Source organism: Thermobia domestica, chromosome 16 (assembly GCF_964235325.1).
Source record: "Thermobia domestica chromosome 16, izTheDome1.hap1.1, whole genome shotgun sequence".
NCBI classification, from domain to species: Eukaryota; Metazoa; Arthropoda; class Insecta; order Zygentoma; family Lepismatidae; genus Thermobia; species Thermobia domestica.
The window spans coordinates 72,397,119-72,417,450 of NC_137469.1; the positions used below are offsets into that span (position 1 = coordinate 72,397,119).

At 34.5% G+C, this 20,332-nt stretch overlaps 1 protein-coding gene across 4 annotated transcripts in view; it reads right to left on the reverse strand.

Moving 5' to 3' along the window:
- Positions 1-20,332, reverse strand: part of Dab (DAB adaptor protein) — a 172,962-nt gene that overhangs the window by 63,775 nt on the left and 88,855 nt on the right. Inside the window, exon 1 of one of the 4 annotated variants that reach the window (XM_081742586.1) lies at positions 18,777-19,048. The exons of the other annotated variants lie outside the window; for them this stretch is intronic. Coding sequence (XP_081598712.1) covers positions 18,777-18,861 — 85 coding nt within the window. The 5' untranslated portion in view covers positions 18,862-19,048. Of the gene's footprint in view, positions 1-18,776; positions 19,049-20,332 lie in introns of those variants that run through there. 4 annotated transcript variants of the gene reach the window in all.

Consider the following 20,332-nt stretch of genomic DNA (forward strand, 5'->3'; position numbering starts at 1 on the left):
CTTCGGTTCATTTTACCTTTTAGCAACGACAGGGGAGAAGAAAGTATGGTAATCGTGAAAAAATCGAATTCAAAATTTTAATGGGTCCTTACATACCAAAAAATTTATTTTTGAATATTAGTCCGTTCGTCTCGATGTATCTACAGTACATTCGAATAGAGACCATATCGTTCAGCCTATCAACACCAAATTTTGATCTTAAGGTTTTTATAAGATTCCGTAGTTTTTTTTTTTTTTTAATAATTTCCTTCCTACTCCCATAAACAAGGGTAGCTTATTGAACAGTGAAAAAAAAAATCTCCAAAATGGCTCTAACCATTTTATTTTGTACATTAATATTTCATTTTCAAATCCATACTGCGGTATATGTCATTTTCAGATGCCATAAGTTCATGAAATGTACTCTTTTTTTTCTGGTACTGTGGACACACCGCTCATCAAATATACAGTACACCATATTATACTTCGTTCTGAAACACACACACACAAAGTAATTCTCAAGTGCATTTCTTTTTCATGTTTAGCCAATTTTGAGGTTTCAAGTCTTTTTTTCTGATTTTCGGTGATTTTTTTAAATAATTTTTGGTAAGCTTCGGTAATTTTTCATTATTTTTTGTCATTCTTTTAATTTTGGTAATATGGTTGGGAATTTGTAACGAAGTGAATACTTTTTTTTCATAGAATGATAATTTAAAGGCAAAAGAAAGAGGATCTGAATGAACTACATCTATTTTATTATTATTATTATTATTATTATTATTATTATTATTATTATTATTATTATTATTATTATTATTATTATTAAGTATTCTGCGTTTTGACAGGTCCAGGAACTAATGAGTTTCTTTCTTTCCTTTTTCTTTTCTCTCTCTCTCTGTGTCTTTTTAAATTTTAGGTTTGGACCAGGAAATGTTTTTTCCACGTCTTCCGCTTCCTCTTTTTAATTCTCAATATTTTCTTCTATTTTGCACATAATCTATCAGTTGTATATTCCCGGCGGGAGCTCATGTGGTTCGAATTTCACGTTAATCAGTAGGTCCACGTCTCATATAGCCTCACTGCTGAACGGGACGTTAAACTCAAAATCAAATCAACTCTTCTTCTTCCTATTCTTCGCTTTCCTTCCATCTTCCCTTCTTTGGCTGCATGAAGAAGACGATTTCTTTGCAAGATGTGTCCAATCTAATTGGCCTTCCTACGAAAGATGCTGGCTGAAAACACCCTCTTCTCACATATCCGTTTTAAAACATCTTCATTTGTTTTCATTTTATCTTCTCCATCTTTTTCCAACACAGCATTTCCAAGGTCTCTAAATATTTCTTCTTTAACTTCCGTAATGACAAATCTCTGAAATATACAGTCTAATACTCCATATATAGCACTTGACCAACTTCTTACTTAGTCCAATATTAAGCCTGCTAGTTAAGAGTGATCTTTTCTTGTTGAATGTTTCTTTGGCTATGGCTATTCTTGACCTGATCTCTTTGGTGCAGTAAGCGTCTCTTGTCAAAACACTTCCCCAAAACTTGAAATGATCGACCTCTTCAAGTTCTCTTTGTTCTACTCTGATCTGTAAGGGCGCATTTCCACGGGATATTTCCATTACTTTCGATTTTTCGATGTTGATTTCCATTTCATATAGTGTCCCAGTATCCACTATTTTGTCAATCATCTCCTATAGTCCTTCTTCAGATTTACCTATAATAACCATATCATCTGCATACTCACTATTATAAACATCTGCATACTCAATCTTGTTAATGATCTGCCCTCCAATCCTCTAATCTCCAATTCCCATTAGCGCTTCCTTCAATGAACGTTCACTATAAATGTTGAATAATTGGGGCGACAAACAGGCTTGTCTGACTCCTTTTTCAATCTAAGCACTATTGGTTTCTCCTTCATTCAGGCTCAACTTCACTCGTTGTTCTATGTACAGGGTGTTGTACTCCCTGGGAAGTGATTGAGTCGCGACCACATCTAGCGAAGTGAAACGATCTACTCATGGAGCTACAGAAATACTGATTGTGTCCTTCAAATGTGCGGAAAAATCTCTGCAAGAAATTTTTAAAGAGTGTGGAAAATAGAAAGCAAGTGAGAGACAAAGAATACACAGAAAGCGTGCATAGAAAAGACAAAACAAGTATAAATTAAGGGAAAAAATGTTTTATGGGCTTTATAAGTGAGCACACATGAGCCAAGTTATTAATGTGCGATCCAATTCGATGGAATTTCTTCCCAGTCAACTTTATTCCAGCTATTTATCCTGGGAAAAGTTTCACGAAGTTTAAAACAAGCACTATATAGGCAAACCTATACACCCGCGAGGCGTATAGAAGTATGGATATAATTAATACAGTTAATAAGTTATTTAAATTACTTATTTATAAAGCCAAAAACCACTGTACAGATGTTTCCCTTGGACCTATTTCATAGCACATGACTACCTCTTTCGCGACGAATTTTTGTTACACTCTGTCTGTGAGTTTTCCTGCTTCTTCCCACTAACTTCATTTGGAAAATTGAATTTAATTTCATCTCCTCCCTCCTAAAGACTCAATGTAATGTTCATTTTGTTTCTGTTTTAGTATTTCCATGGTATACCTTGGTAAGCATTGATACAGCCAGTCACGTTATCCGTTAGAAAACTCCGATGTGGTAAACAATGTATTACTACTGAGGAGTTCGTATTTACACCAAGCAGCAAGGGAATGGAATCCCACTATTGATAAATTGACGTACCGGTACCATAAACAATCAACTTTTATTGGAATAGTAATTACGCTAAAGCCGGGCGCATAACGATGATCTATGGCACCAAATATGGCGCCGAACGCTTTTAAGGAATATTGATGTAAATATCAAAGAATTAATAGTCATGCACATTATTTTCTTCCCTTCTTTCTTACATTTGAGAAGCTTTAATATACTTATTGTCAGTATTAGACCCTAACTGATACTCACAAGCATTCTTATTTGAACAGTCTCGTGTACTTCAGGAACGTAAGAAGGGCTCGGTGGTACAGCATTCACCTCTGGTGCGTGGGGTAACTGGTTCGATCCCAGCCTGTGCCAAGTGGTCTTTGTGTTGGACAAACACCGTGTTCATGAGTTTTCTTGGGGTTCTACCGTTTCCTCCCACTTTATCCATTTCACCATTGCATTTATTTCTTATCATCATCGTCTCCTTTCGCCTAGCCGACATAATCGAGGGACGTATTTCATTTTATTTTTCAGGAACGTAAATTCGCAGGTTCGATTTCAGCTCGTATGGATATCCATTGGTTTACTTCGAGGGATATTCAGTTTGATTTATCGTCTGTCTCCTTTAATTTACAGAGTACATATCATAATGGAATGTTATTAATTGTTGAAGATGGCAAATATGGGTTGAGTGAGTTTGTGTGATTGTACGGAAAATATTCAAAGTGTTGGTACTAAACTTGTAAATGTTATGAGATTGTTTAGTTTTAGCGATAGTTGGGTTTTTACATTCAATAGATGTAAATAATGGAAAGTGTAATGCTAAACGTTTAGAAAGTATAATAATGTGGTTAAATAAGGGAAAGTATGCTGAAGATTAGCGTTCTTGGCATATTGACGGATATGCCTGCTGATGTTATTATAGATGAGATATTTTATAAATTGTGATTTTGAATGTTATCTCCAGTTAAATGCATTTACTGAAGACCACAGATTACTCGGAAACTAGTTAAGTGACCAACTATACTGGATATCTCAGAGATAAAACCTCCAGTATTTATAAATCAGAAAATCTGAGAATTAAAAGATGGTGAAAAAAAAAAATGTTATATAGTGCAGCGAATGAAATTATTTATTTGCCCCACAAGGTTTTAAACCACGGAACTCCAGGGTTCACTCGAAAGCTTTGAATAGAAAAGTAGCCTATGTATCTTTCATGATCATTAAAAAGAACATGAAAAAACAAACAACTTCTGTAACAAAAAGTTTTTCGTGTGGGAAATCGTTTACGAAATGATCACTATTTAATTTTGAGTACTTGCACACTCAGATAAAACGTTCAATGCTTATAATGCTTACAAATTACTAATGGCTGGAGATAAAAGTATGAAACTAAAAGTAAGATAGGGAAATACAGGGTAGCCCAAAAGTAGGTATAGAATTCCGACCCGTATTTTATATAATTTCTTACTGTTATCGAACAGGTAGACCTAGTTTCTTTATATTTGTTTTTAAGGTCTTTTTACTTATAACTTAAGCCCGGAACAATCGAAGCAAATAAATCTATGTACTAGAATGTTATACTTGATCAATGCAGGGGTGTATACCTACTTTTGGGCCACCCATATGGTGCAACGAATGAAGTGCTCCGCTTGACCCACAGGGCCCCCAAAATGAAGCAGTCCCGGGGGGTTACTCAATTTTTTTTAATAGAAAGATATGCATTTTAAATTATCATTGAGAGGATAATTTTTTTTCCACATCGTTTAACTGTGAGTTTTATTTAACTATTTACGGAATTGTGGCTATTTCGTAAGCGTTGTCCCATACGAAGAAAATTTTCCTACAAAAGTTATTTGATTTTCACCGTTTATTTAATGATGTAAACAATTACATACCTTGTTGTTTAAATTTTTCAAGTGACATCTGGAATCCCATGATTAGGGGCTTTGAGGGGAAACACATCATTCCATTCAATTCACTACGTGACCAGTGGCGGATGTAGCCTGGGCCCGGAGGGGCCTAGGCTTCACAGTTTTTTGAATGACAGAATAATTGAAGCTATTATTTATACAGTTTCGAAAGTTTATAGTAAGCGTTGCTTTTATTGTTTATTCGATACTTCCAGGATAACATTAATAGTGGTGAGTTGAATATTTATGTTCAACATTTATTTTCTCCTACAATTTCTAATTTGAATGTTAATTACATTTTTTTTTACATATACAGCGTAATGTTTTGTAAATAATCCATTTAACTACATGTAAATGCCTACAACTTATTAATTGCTAATTCGTACTTCGTGTAACTGGTGATTTATTTTTTATTCCTAGCTCTTGTTAACTGTGTGTAAACTGATTTCAAATTAAAGTGATTTGCGTAAACTCACCATATTCCCTCCTATCATAATCTGGGTTCTAGCTGCTCCCCCAGTTTTTACCTTCTAGATCCGCCTCTGCATATGACATTTTCCCATCTTTTTTTGTTTCATCCCTTTACCTTCAACTGTTTCTAATTTATAAGCACTGATAATTTTATTTGAAACACCCATATCGTAGTATTATTAACTTAAATAACCTTTATAAATCTAGATCAACAACATATATAACATTTACGACTTAAGAGAATCAAACTTCATCGCCGCTGAAACATACGCGCATAATTGGACTAACTGTCTGAATGACGGATTGGATTGATCAAAAGAGTGACTACGGCAAGCCAAGTCACAATTGTTGCTACCGACTTTCCTCATATCTATCTTACATTCAACTTCCAACTTGGATTAGCCTATTAAAAGATCTTTTCCCATAGGCTTCGTGGGATCCTTATGTATATTTCAACTCTATTGATCCAAAGACAAATTATATGATATTGCAAGATGCAACTATGTTTCAAGTAAGATCGCACATACGTGGGATTTGTGACGAGTCAATACCAGATCCCAAGGTTTCCTTTCTTTCCTGAATTTACAATATTTCGCTAAAACAAACATAGAAGGTTAAACTCTAAATCTAGAAATAAGTCGTGTTACTGAACTTAAGAAGAATGGCTCACAAACATACATACGCTTCACTGAGTTTATAAAATGACGAAACGTGGGCTAGATCTCCGAACCTGAATTCATTAAATAGTAATCAAAATAATAGCGTGAACCGTCTTCACTAAGTTTATAAAAATTGAAACAAAGTCTGCAAATGTGAAGATGATGATACTGGCAAATAACTATCAACGATTATTCTTGCGAAAGCTGTTCCACAGGGCGAAAATAATGCGTTCAATTACGTGGTACATCAACTGCGTCCCATAATCCATGATTAGGCGGAAGACATCTACAATTACGAAAATCGGTTTCCGGCGGCTCAGTGGTTAAGCGCTCACCTTTGATGTGTCGGGTATGAGGTTCGATTCCAGCTAGCGTCAAGTAGGTTTTGTGGTCACAGGGCTAATCTTACAGTTCATATTTGCAGAAGAAACACTTTCTTTGATTCATAGTGTGACTTTGCTAGAACTGGAACTAAATTATTTCATAATTGGCAAAACAATTTTATTACAGACATTGCTGAATTATATTTAATTGATAATTTCGTATGTGAAATCCATAACAATGGAAAAGGAAATGCTAAACCTCACATGTTTTTGATGGTATCTTCGAGTATCTTCTTCGTCATACATATAATACAAAATATGTATGTGATGTTGCCGGAATGAGAAGATGGAGAAAATAAATGACTTGCTCATATGGATAAGTATCTTTCTTAGTAGGAAAACATCCCATTTGCAGTATTTTCTGGAATTTAAATTTCATAAATAAATTAAAATTGTATGCCCTTGCAGAGTAGATCTATTTACTTTTTATTCTGTCTTCGAGCTCAACACTGAACAACTGCAGTTCAGAATCTAATACGATAAAATTATTTAGGTATTCGTACTGATGAGATAACGTATTAAATTGGAACATATTTTATTGAATAATTGAACAGATTCTTTTTTAAAAAATATTTTTTTTTACAGGCACACACAACTAAAAGTTAATGATGAGCTTATATATTAAAGACGAACCATTATTTTGATTTTTTTTTTTAAAGTGGAACATTGATTTCTTTAAATCTTTGGGCTAACAAGCACTGTACGGACTTTCTTATTTTCTTTTTTTTTTTTTTTTCAATATAACAAAATAAAGAACTTAAAACTCAGAGGCAAGTTAATAAGGTATTATTACTAATAATACTAACTGTACAAAATAAGAATCTCGAAATAAGAGATAAGGGATTCTAAGTGTGTATATAATGTTGGTTATTCTTTTGCTTCTGGCTCTGAGCAATTACTCTTACAACTGTAATCATATTAAATTTGTTCAATTAGGTTTGATTTGCAAGGTTCACGCACGTTTTAATTTAAAATATCCTTCTCTCTCCTGAGTAGCGAAGTCCATTTTATTATTGTTTAGGATAAATTATATGTTTGTCTCCAATTCTTTCGAAAATGAGATCTCGAAAACCACAAGTGCTAGAAATGTGCAATGTTCAATGGTCGATTCCAAATTTTGTGTAGATTGTCCAGTTCTAACTGAATATTAAAAAAAAAAATGGTAGCTATTTCTTTATTACATTTTTTAGGGGTACACTGAAAGCGTTGATTTTTTTTTTAAAGCATCATATCCTCCGAATTATACGTTCCAAAACCGCATAATTGTATACAGGGGTTACATATCTCTCAGACATTTGTTTCATGGCCAAAAATGGTAATGAAAAAGAGTCAATCCATATGAAGTGGTCCAGAGCAGGTTGCTCGACTATCTCCGAAAATTATAAAAACTTGAGTGTAATGAACCTTGTGTATGAGAAGGTCAATAACAATATTCAGTTTGTCGCATATACAAATGTTCCTGAATGTGGTCATCTTTGTTGTCGGTAGAGTGCCAATTTTTGCATTTGAACCGTGTACGAAAACTACAGTTGCTCAGGAAGTTCGAATCAGACGAACGCCAAACAAAAACGAATGTTTAGAGGAGAGACTGAGGTACACAGAGAATACATATACTTGCTTCTAAATAAATATGCAGGATTGCAAACCAATACATGAAATCACCAGAACAAGTACAGAAAATCACATTTTTAAAGGGGTTGTATGTTGGAATGGCGTAAAGTGGGGAGAGGGGTTTATAAGTTTTGTGCTGAATACTATTGCATGTAAAGAGTCTGCAGAAATATCCACAGGTATGATACTACTGGCACCGTAGATTTATGGGGGTTCGAAAGTTGAAGTCTGTGACTTTGATCCTATTTTTGGGGCGTTCAGGCGGGCGTAGTGCTAAAAATTGCTGGTTAGGCCACAAAGTAATTCTGTATGTGAATAAACTATTACAAAAAAAAAAAAAAAAAAAAAAAAATCAGGACTGATATTCCATGAAGGAAAAAGTGAGGACATGATAAAAATGCGAAGAAAGCACGTGCGTGACGATGGTCGTAGCCCGGAAAAAAATTAAATGTGTGGATATTTATCATGCTAGACCTCAAAAACTACGCATGTTTCAGTAATTAGGTTTGATTTCGTTTGCGTTCAGTTGTACAAAAGCTTGCGAGTAGCGTTTGTTCCGTCGTTCTAGCTCCACGATCATTGCCACGTCTATATGGAAGTTGGAGTTAGTTCCCCTTTGCACCCACGACACCCATCGCCTAACTGGACCGCGGTATTAAGGCACTCAATGTATCAGCCAAGTGTTATTGAAATCCAATCCCAGTTACAGAAGTTAATGTTTTCACAAGGTTGCCTTATATAGGATACATAGATGTAAAACAAAATTAAGGTTGCGTTATATAGGATACATAGATGTAAAGAAAATTAAGGTTGCGTTATATAGGATACATAGATAGAAAACAAAATTAGGAACACATTAACTTCCGTAACTGGGATTGGATATCAATGACACTTTGCAATCCAAGTGTCCGCAGTCCAGTTAGGCGATGGGTGTCGTGGGTGCAAAGGGGAGCTAACCCCAATTCCCATATAGATGTGGCAATGATCGTGGAGCTAGAAAGACGGAACAAACGCCACTCACAAGCTTTTGCACAACTGAACGCAAACGAAATCAGACCTAATTGCTGAAACATGCGTAGTTTTTGAGGTCTAGCATGATAAATATCCACACATTTAATTTTTTCCGGGCTACGACTATCGTCACACACGTGCTTTCTTCGCATTTTTATCATGTTTTCACTTTTTTCTTCATGGAATATCAGTCCTGATCTTTTTGTAATAGTTTATTCATATACAGAATTAGTTTGTGGCCTAACCAGCAATTTTTAGCACTACGCCCTCCTGAACGCCCCCAAAATAGGATCAAAATCACAGACTTCAACTTTCGGACCCCCATAAATCTACGGTGCCAGTAGTACCATACCTGTGGATATTTCTGCAGACTCTTTACATGCAATAGTATTCAGCACAAAACTTATAAACCCCCCCTCCCCATTTTACGCCATTCCAACATACAACCCCTTTATAAATGTGATTTTCTGTACTTGTTCTGGTGATTTCATGTATTGGTTTGCAACCCTGTATATTTATTTAGAAGCAAAAATATATATATATATTCTCCGTGTACCTCAGTCTCTCCTCTAAACACTTGTTTTTGTTTGGTGTTCGTCTGATTCGTATTTCCTGTGCAACTTTAGGTTTCGTACACGGTTGCAAATGTAAAAATTGGCACTCTACCGACAACAAAGATGGCCAGCATTCAGGAACACTTGCACATACGACAACGTGAATAGTGTTATTGACCTTCTCATACACAAGGTTCATCACACTCAAAGTCTTATAATTTTCGGAGATGGTCGACCAACCACTTTCACCATTTTTGGACCATTTCATATGGATTGACCCAAAACGAAGGATAGGCCTAACTATTTCTCTAGTCTAAGATGAATCTTTATTGTCTGGAGTGTTTTGCCCAACGAAAACCATATATCACTGACATTATAATTGATTATGTATGTAATGCATTTGCTTATTGCCTACTGCATGCAAGAAGAAAGAAAACACTGATCATACATGAATTAGAAACTCCAGGGGTCCAGAATTTAATATTACCAGTCCGCCTGTGGAGCTCATGCCTTTGAGGCGATGTGTGGTCAGCGCATCGGCTCCGCTCACCGTTAATGATGAGTTTCTAGACACGAGTTTGATTCTTTTTTTTTTAAAATAATTCCTCAATTGTCCTCATGACGCTGGGTGGACACCGCGTACCGAAATGCCAACTTTATCTGGTGAGTACGAACGGTCACCCACCTTTCTCCTGACGATATTGGACACTACTTGACTTCACTGATCTCAAGAGAAGAGGTATTCCAGTGCGGCTAAGCATTGGCAAATTATATATAATCCTTATTTAAAAGCAAGTTGTCTCAGTCTGTCAGTCACGCTCCTAATAATTCACAGTCAGGATAATAGTTGTTGCATATTGCGGTGTCTCCTATCTTACGTCAAAACAGATTTCGCTAGTGTCATGTTTAATAAAATTTCAAGCCATTATTTACAATATGTTTTTAAAAATTAAAATTTTATGTAGTTCATAGTCAAAAACTTGGATATTTAAATTTAAATCAGAGAGAAATACAGAAATGGTAAACAACAAATAACGTATTGAGAATGAAAATAAAAATTGCGCAGCCTCATTATGTATAAATATTGAGCTTAAAAACCACAAGTTACGCTAGATCTTGGCTTATTCCTCTGTTTAAACTAGTTTCAATTTCTAGTCTCAGCATCATCACCTTAAAAATGGCTTACTTTCCTTTAGATGTTTTGGTTTCTGACCAAGCTGATGTGATTTGGTTGGTTTCCCGATAAGCACTTATTTATAATTTGTCACTCACGTTTTATTTTTTAAAAATATTTGCACTATACTACAAAATGTATCTTGTTCACATAAATGATATCATGTAGTTAATTATAAGTACAATTTATTTCTCATCATTACTAGTTTATTGTTTAATTGCAAGTACAAATTTATTGTGTATTGACTGAATGTTCAAATAGCAAAAGGCATTGACGATATAATGAATCTATTCTCTGTTAATATACCTCCATAAAGAACACTCTTACTTATTCATTGTTATGTACAATCAACTTATGTATGTTTGTCAATTAAATACTTTCTAGCTAGAATAATCACCTTGTCATTTCACATAAATTAATCATTAAATCAACCAATCAATACATCACGAATACCCATCTCATATTATTTAAGAGAAACATTTTTAATTTTTTAAGGTACGACACAGTAGCGTAAAACCAATTAGCAGACGACCCACAAGGTTGAGAGGAACAACTAGTAGATATAAAATGAATACCTGCATATTATGTTGGTGGCGGTATCACATAGACACATGGGAAATTCACTCTTGAAGAATAAATTTATTTTCCCTTTCTCCTAACTTAATTCAAACATTTCCTGATGCTCCAATAGAAGTAAAATAAAGTTTGTAAGGTCTCAGTTCGCAATGCAAAACATATTCATTAAAGATAACATCAGTGTTTTACAACCAAACTGCTTCGTTGATGAGACCACGTCTCTTAGAACACTTGGCATCAATTAAGATACAGTCTATCCAGTGCGAGTTATAAGGAACGCGCATGACTTTTCTTAAACACATGCTTTCTACACTTCTCTCGGTTCTCGGTCTGCTAGTGAGAGAACGAATAACTAAATAATAATGGAGATCTTGAAGATTTGTAGTTGCCACGAAAATATCATATTTGTCGCACACAGTATAATATTATCATGCACGTTGTTAACAGCCGGTATTTTCTTTCAACGTGTGTATTTCAGAGATACATAAGAACATTGCAAACTGTTAGCATCAATAAACACATGTTTTTCTTTATACTCAAGTCTGTATTGAGCATATTTATTCCGTAGGTAGCCTTTTGGTCTTCTTAACCTCTACAATTCCCATTTGCGTTTCGATAATGGTTTTAAAAACATTTCTTGATATCCCTTACCGTTTTAAATCTTACGTACTGTATGTCAACAGAAATATTTTTGGCTTTCCCATGCTTAATACATAATGAAATCCTAAAATAAATAAATCAATCAAATACGAGGGGGTGAAAGCATATCATACCCCTTAACATAACAAGCCGGCGTAGATGAACGATTTGTGTCCTCGCTTTGAATAGGAAGGTCCCAAATTCAAATCCTGAGGATGACAATAGCCTACTGACTGCCGTGTTTGTAGACTTCTTCTCACTCCCACTATAGATGAATGGTCGATGATTCATTTAATATAGTGTTTCTCAAACTCTTAAGTCGAGACCACTTTTATTACTCAGAATGTTGTACAGACCACCTTAGTATTGGCTCCTTCCAGTTCTTCGAAATCAAATCAACATTTTTTTAAAAAAATGTTAATATCAGTAAACTCGGATTTCAAAACAATATTAGTTAGGATTTAAATTATTCCCTGAGCAAAACAATACGTTCATTATAAATATTATTAACGTGTAACTGTTTCCATCTTACTGACGTCATCTTCAAGACATAATGCCATCTTAAATGTATGTGAATAAATTCCTTACTGACAAACCATGTAATATTCATAACTATGAATATACTTAGTCTGAAATTATTTTTTTATTTCATGAAATGAGATGTTACAGTGGAAGCCAATATAAATTAGATGAGTAGTGCAAAGCTAATTTGCTGCCAAATCATTCGTAACTTGATTCGACATCGTCACAGTTTGTATCTAGAATAATTAAATATTGCATACAGTGACGAAGTTCAACAGCTAGAACAGTCACATAATTTAAGCTTGTCTCTGTAATCGTAAAATTAGGACAACAACATACTGTACCCTATCAAACTTTCCCCAATTTAGTCATGGGTGCTTATCATTAAAAATTTTACAGCAACACTGACTTCGCTTTGACGTACGTAAGTGGTAGAAGGAAAGCATTATACGTGAAAGTTTATATGTCCACAAATTAATAATAATAATAATAATAATAATAATAATAATAATAATAATAATAATAATAATAATAAACTCCTTCTATTTACTCTATATGTTGATAATCCCCTAGATTCCGACAGTCTCTTGGGGCCGCGGTGGCTCAGTGGTAGAGCGTTCACCTCTGGTGCTTGGGGTCCCGGGCTCGATTCCGCCAAGTGAACTTTGTGGTGGACAAACACCGTGTGCGTGGGTTTTCTCGGGGTTCTCCCGTTTCCTCCCACTTTCTTCATTCCACCATTTCATTCATTACTCATCATCACCGTCTCCTTTAGCCTAACCGGCATAACCGTGGGACGTAAAACTCAAACATTTCATTTCATTTTTCCGATAGTCTCTTGGGCACTACTTACATCATTTCGGTAGAAACATGGTACGGGGTCGTTTTCAGTGGGTGGAGATTAAAGAAATCTTTAAAGTCCATTTACTTCGTTAATATTGCAAATGAAAAAAAAAAGAAAAATAAATATTTATTTATTTCATAGGCTGTTCTTTTTAAATTAAAAAATAGTGGGAAAATCCAGATTTCAATTTTAATTTTTCATTTTTTTTTTTTTTTTTAATGTTCAATCTAAAAGGGCCACAAGGACAGAGTTCGAAGACCACTTATGGTGCACGATTACAGTTTGAGAAATGCAGCTTTAATACTCAGGCTCTAACGGATTTTCTTTCCAAAAATATACCTTCTATTCTCAACTGTTAATATTTCGAGCATATACTGGCTTTACAGCTGTATCTACAATATTGTAAACAAATACATAAGCAATTCAATTGAAATCATAGTTTGAAGTATTGGCGTTATCTCTACAAACAGGAAGTATTCATTATACTCTCAAGAGTAACGTCCGGAGGTGCGTTTAGTACATTGAAATGTGGAAGAAGCTTTATCATACTGGTGTAATTGATTTTTTTTTTTCGTTCTGTCCGACTGATAGTGTTATACAAACACAAACCCTTAGTAACAACTTATGAAGGTCATTTCCGGTTTGATAAATAGGAGGAATTTCGAAATGCGTTTTTCCACGTCATTTAACGCCTTTAAATATATTCTCACATTTAAAATTTCGATTGCTATGTTCTGTTTGCTGTATACTTAATCAGTTTACAATTTGAAATGCTGTATATTTAAGAAGCTCATGATTCGGAATGCTGTCATCTGATTTTTTAAAATGCTAAATAATTTGAATGTTATTGAAGAACAACATCGCAGTGTGTCACTGCAACAATGGATAACATCTCAACAAAAGTTGTAAATCTCTCTCTCGACACCAAGACAAGACAAAAAGTATAGACCAACTTAGGTGCAAAAATCCGTCATTTCCGAGTTATAGGCTGCCGAAAACATGGAAAAATGAACTTTAAAGGTCTATAGCTCCAATACTATAGGACCTATTGTAGTCGGGTCAAGACTTCACTTAGAAACTAATATGTGTGGTATCAAAAAAATACATGTTTCAGAAACCTGCAGTACTCAAGCAACAATTTTTACATAGAGAGTTTAGCTACGGGCATATAATTTGAAGTACTCAGCAACTACCTCTATATAAATTGTTGAGCTCATCCGTGGCTAAGCGGTTAGCGTACGCGCCTTTGGCGTGGGAGGCCCGGGTTTGATTCCCGGCGGGAGCTCATGTGGTTCGGATTCCACGTTAATCAGTAGGTCCACGTCTCATATAGCCTCGCTGCTGAACGGGACGTAAAACTCAAAATCAACTCAACTCATATAAATTGTTGCGGAAGTACCTGTAGGAACTGTTGTAGAATTCTGTAACATGGATATTTGGATAGAGCACATACTAGTTCCTAACTGAAGTCTTGACCCGACTATGGTAGATCCCATAGTATTGGAGCTATGGACCCTTAAATTTTAGTTTTTAATGTTTTCGGCACTCTAAACTCCGAAATGACGAATTTCTGCACTCAGCTTGGCCTGTGTCTTATCTTGGTGCCAAGAATCACCTCCTAAACGTTGTCGATGTTGTTTTGAAACACTCTAATAGAAAAAAATGAAATTTTGTATAAAGTAAATATTAATAAAGGGAAATAGTATGACATACTCTACTCTACAATACCAACAGGTGAACAATGTCGCCAACCCAACATAAAGTTATATTTTCAAATGACGCTACATCAGTTTATTACATATTTCAAATCTACATGTTAAGAGAAATGCTTACGAAACCACTTATTATTCAGTGTTGCAAACTAAGAATGCTACAGTATCACAAACTTCAAAAATTTTGAAGCCTCTACCACACTAACACCACAATCGAGACGGACAGGCCACTCACTGTCTATCCAAAGTACGTTAGTAGTACTATGATACTATGATACTATGATCATGATACGACGTACTTCTAATAAAGATAAACGAAGTTGCACAAGGTTGAAAATTTGATTTTTTTTTTAAAGGCTTTATTTCGAAAAATGCTGTTTGATACAAAAGCAAAGGAAAGAGACAATCATTTTTTTAAAAAAATCCACAAATATACCATTTTAATCAGTGTTACAAACTTTACCAATGCTCATGTTGAGTTATCAAATTTCTGTAAAGGCTAAAATAATTTGTTTGTGTATCAGAAACCATATAAGTACTTAGATACACAGTTTACTGAAGTATTTCTTCGAAATAAAGCCTTTCAAAACAAGTGAAATTTTCAATCCCTTGTAACTTTATTCCTATTTGTTCGTACATCGATATGCAACGCTAAGGTACTATGGATGTGTATTGTCCCATCCGTCTGAGTTACGCTGTTAAAGTGATAAAGGTTGCCAAAATTTGGAAGTTTGTGAAACGGTAGAATAATTATTTTGCAATACTGAATAATAACTATGGTATTTTAAGTTTTCACTTTAACATGAATATTTAAAATATCTAATAAATTGGCGTAGTGCCGTTCGGAAAAAATATTAAAATATCTAATAAATTGGCGTAGTGCCGTTCGGAAAAAATATAACTTTATGTTGGGTTGGTAACATTTTCATCTGTTAGTATTGTGGAACATATCGAACGATTTCCCCCTAACAATGTTTGCTTTGTACATAAAATAAGAAGTCCTGATTGATCAACGTCTAGGGCAAACTGCGTAAGCTAGAATTTTGAAATTTTGACACAATAAAGTGTCCATGTATCGAAATCCCTTAAGGTTACAGACATGAAGGTTGATATTTGGATTTTTCATTCGAAACAATACAGGCATGTTTCAGAGGATTTTTTTTTTCTTTTTTAATATTTTACCAAGAAGAGAAGAAAAGGGTGTGGAAGTTGTAATATTAAGATGGCCATATCTTAGAATCCCGTAAATGTTGAAATTGAGTATAGAAATCTTACACGCACATTTAGATTATGCAAATTAATTTTATACATTTAAAGATAGGAATATTTTAAAATAATTTTATCGTATTGTCTGGTATTATGAGAATGTAAATAAGAGCGAATTCTAATTTTTGCCTGAACAACAAATTAAATTACTTTAATTTGTTGTTCACGCAAAAATTCAAATTAAAACTGGATTTGATTTTCGACTCTCTTATTGTATTTTAGTTGCTTTTGAAGCAAACAGTTTGGTCATCTAATTAAAATGAAGATTTTGGCAGTTTTTTTTCTGACATATTAATGTGTTACATCATTTTAATTGTCCTGTCATTGTATCTTAGCAGAAATGTATAAAACCTATTTATTCTTATTATTGGAAATTTTTATAGATAACTTTTGTATTTTAGTCAAGTCTTTTGTAATACTTTTGTGTCAGTTATTTTGTAAATGTAAGGATGTTTACTCAGTTGTGAGGCTGAATGAATACTCGTAGAGAAATTAATTACATTAAGTATTCAAAAAAACGTAATATGTGTGGAGGTCTTTAGAATTGTGTTACAATTTTATAGTGAGAATTATGTTTATTTATATTTACCTTGACTCACATTATTGTTGTACCATGAAATGCCGTAACAAATCTGGTTCAGTCGAAGAAGTAGTAGCTATTGTCGGATTCTTAGTTTTTGAACGCAATGTGAATGTCTGAGGTCATTTTATCCACAAAATGTAATTTCAAACATACCCGTATTATAAAGCACGACTGTATTTTGATTAATGTACATATGCAATGTGTGTTAGTGTGTATTGGTTTTTAGAACTCATAAAGATAAGAACGAGTTATAGGGTTCAAGACGCATCTTAGATTAGATTGTTTTACCACCACTGGGGAAAAACGTTTGGGCTTTATTTACATTAGAGATATGACATTTCGTATTTAGACTTTTGAGATTAAAAAAGACTAACCACCAACACAGAAGTTCGTATCCCCTATATTTCCAATATATTTTGTAGGGTGTAACAATACATCACAATATTTGAATCCTATGTAGACCTAAGATTTAGTATGGAACAAGAACCACATGTGCACACACACACACACACACACACCGAGGGATTTCATCTACACGATTGTATACATAGAACTCAGTGAAAGTAAATTGCTCATCTTTCCTGCAAGAAACCTCTGTTCCATCCCAGGGCATCTATCATAAGTTTGTGGTGGAGATTACAGCAGTTTTGGGCATTCCGTTCTCACATTATTCGCATACATTTGCCATTCGTTTCCTCTAACGAGAGAAGAGTAATCGAGAGATCTGAAACTAAAGATTTAATATCTTTTCATTACTTTCATTCATACTTACTTCCGTTCTTAGAAAACGTAACTGGATAAGTGAAACGAACACATTACAGGAAGAAGCGAAAAAAAGGTATGGTTTACTGATAAAGCATTAAAATTTTCAACTACAAGTTATAGGGTCATATCCAGACTTTGCTGTGGACAAACACATGCCCATGGATTTTTTTCTAGATAGTCCTTTCTTAGAACCCTGTTATCATTCTACCCAGGAGGTAAAAGTGAGGGGTACGCCGTTACCCCACTTCCAAAAATATCTATGGCATCCACCCCACTTCCTAAAATGTTACAATGGGCAAAGATAGGCACGGGGACGGCGTGACGTCATGCGTCCCCCTACCTTTTCAGATCCACTTTTACCCCTGATTTTATCCATTATTTTTTACTGGCGTATGAAATGGCACGCCGTATCGGCACCTTTTCTTGAAGTTAAAAATTCTATTTCCCTAAGCACTTTTAATACTGTACATATATTATACATTCTTCCAATGTCTACATTAACATTTCTTGCACTGACAATATAGTAAATGAAATGAGAAATTAGGGTATGTCAGAGGATATTGTATGTAAGAGAAGTGTGGAAGCTACTGCAGTGGCATATTCATGATGAGTACAGAGTCTATTTTCAAAGAAGAAAAGGGACGATTCTGCCAATTATTGCATCAATTACTTATAATACTTTCCTTTAGCTTACGGGGTGTGATTATACAACATTCAGCTCAACGCTTTAACTTAAAACTAAATTATTCGTCGGCTGAATTCTATTTTGTTCGTGTATTTGAATTACGTTGATAACATACTAAATAATTATCCGAAATTATATGTAAATTTATTATGATACACAATATCTCTTCGGATTTATGAATGTGTATCTGTTAAAAAATGGAAGAATAGAACTAGTACTATTCTTATGCTACTATTTACTATAGCTCAAATGAAAAGAGTAAATCGGTTTTAGAACTAGTTTCCTGAATGCTTGAATCAATATCTATTTTAGAATGGGGACTCTACGTAAAGGAGGCTGTAAACGAAATTAATATTTCATGTTCTCACTTAGTTTCGCGTGCAAAATTGAGGGTAGACGAAAACTACCATATAATTGGAGGGTAAAGTGCGTAACAGAAATAAAGTAAACAAGAGAAAATGAGAGAGTCTCCATGATTCTTAACTGATGACAAAACGGAGAGATAAATTAACTAATGAAAACGGTACCAAATATTGAAATCACTCACTACACGAGTTTTCATAGAAGTTATGTAATCGAGTTTCATAGAGGTAACCTAATTTTTCTACACACGTATCCAGTGCAACCACAACTAATAAGAACACTTGGCAACGTAGCGTATTTTGCTACCGTTCGTTTTATTCTGAAAATAATTTTTTTACTCACATTTACAAGGGCTGGTCTTCTTTCGTAGAGTTTGCATGGGGTGATGGTGTCTTCTCTCCGTACGAACTACACCACGAACTAACATTGAACAGATGTTGCTTCTTCTTATACTAAATGCAGCTACGAACTACCACTCGGTGCACACTTGCAAATACGCCACTATACAAAACACACACACCATAATTTCAGAAATACAGGTGCAACTTCATTTAAAAAAAATGTTTTAATTTTTTTCTTTTACACTTTCTGCAGTATTACTATTAAAGCAACGTCACTACCAGGCATTCTCCAACACTGCCATCTACATTGATTTTGACCCTTGAGGGGGTTCCATTGATCTACGGAAAGGGGAGGAGGACAACTCTAACTGGTTGCTCTAGAGTCTCATATTGATCAATAGCATTCAACCCTCGCTTCATAGTTTCGGAGATGTTTTCATCACATTATCTTAATTTTTCAGTGAAATCAAGAAACCAAACGACAGGACACGTCTTCTCAAATCAGTAAGTAAAACACATATTGTTATCTAGTTAGTTTATACACATCGCTGTGTAAATAAGCTATAAGAACTACATAAGAAAGATAGCTTTCCTTATCTATACATCTCATCTGCAGGAACACAGGAAGCTGTGGAATTTTAGATGCACTTCATAAAAGTGTAACGCACACAAGTTTTTAAAAATCACAGTGTAGTAGTGAATTTCATTTACTGCTTATGTGATTGTCACTGTATTTTCTTAAAATTAAAACGAATTAGTTTAGTACTCCATCGTCAAGGACCATAAACTTATTCGAAACGCAATACGTAAACAATGCAGAAGAAAATTAAGTGTAAACTGGAACTAATGCAAAGGAAGGAAACTATAGTGTGTTACGTAACGATTTCACAAAATATGTTCATTATTTATGGTATATTTACATATCATATAATCAGGGTCGTTTTACAAGGAACTTAAACATGGAAACATAAATTCAATGTATAACCCTCACCACCACACCACGGAAATTCGGACTAAATAAATATCTAAAGAATACGTTTTAAAAAGAATTATTACTGTATCTTCAGTTATTACACAAACAAATCTCCTGATTGAGTGGCTTACCAACGCCTAGAATCTAGGTCGAAGTGCTTAAGGTAGAAGCTTGAAACTTGGACAGAGGATTTGTGACGTAAGATACCACTAAAGAACATTAAAAAAAAATAGATGTGGAAGGAGATAACAAGGGGTAGGAAATATTATAATAAGATATCCATATGTCGGAATCTCTTACGGTTACAGAAATAATTTTTAATATTTGGATTTTTCACCTCTAATAATTACTGCGTTTAAGCGTTTCTTGATATTAGGCCTAGAAAAAGGGATTGAAATTTCGACGTGGAAGAGTTGAAATGAAGATGCAATTATTATATCTATATCACGGAATCCTTGAAATTTCTTATTTGGACTTCTCGTTTAAAACAAATAAACACGTGTTCCAGCGCATTTTAAAACTTGACCTAAAAGGGAAGAAAAGGGGTTGGGGATTGTTTACTAAGATGGGCCCACACGAAGTGT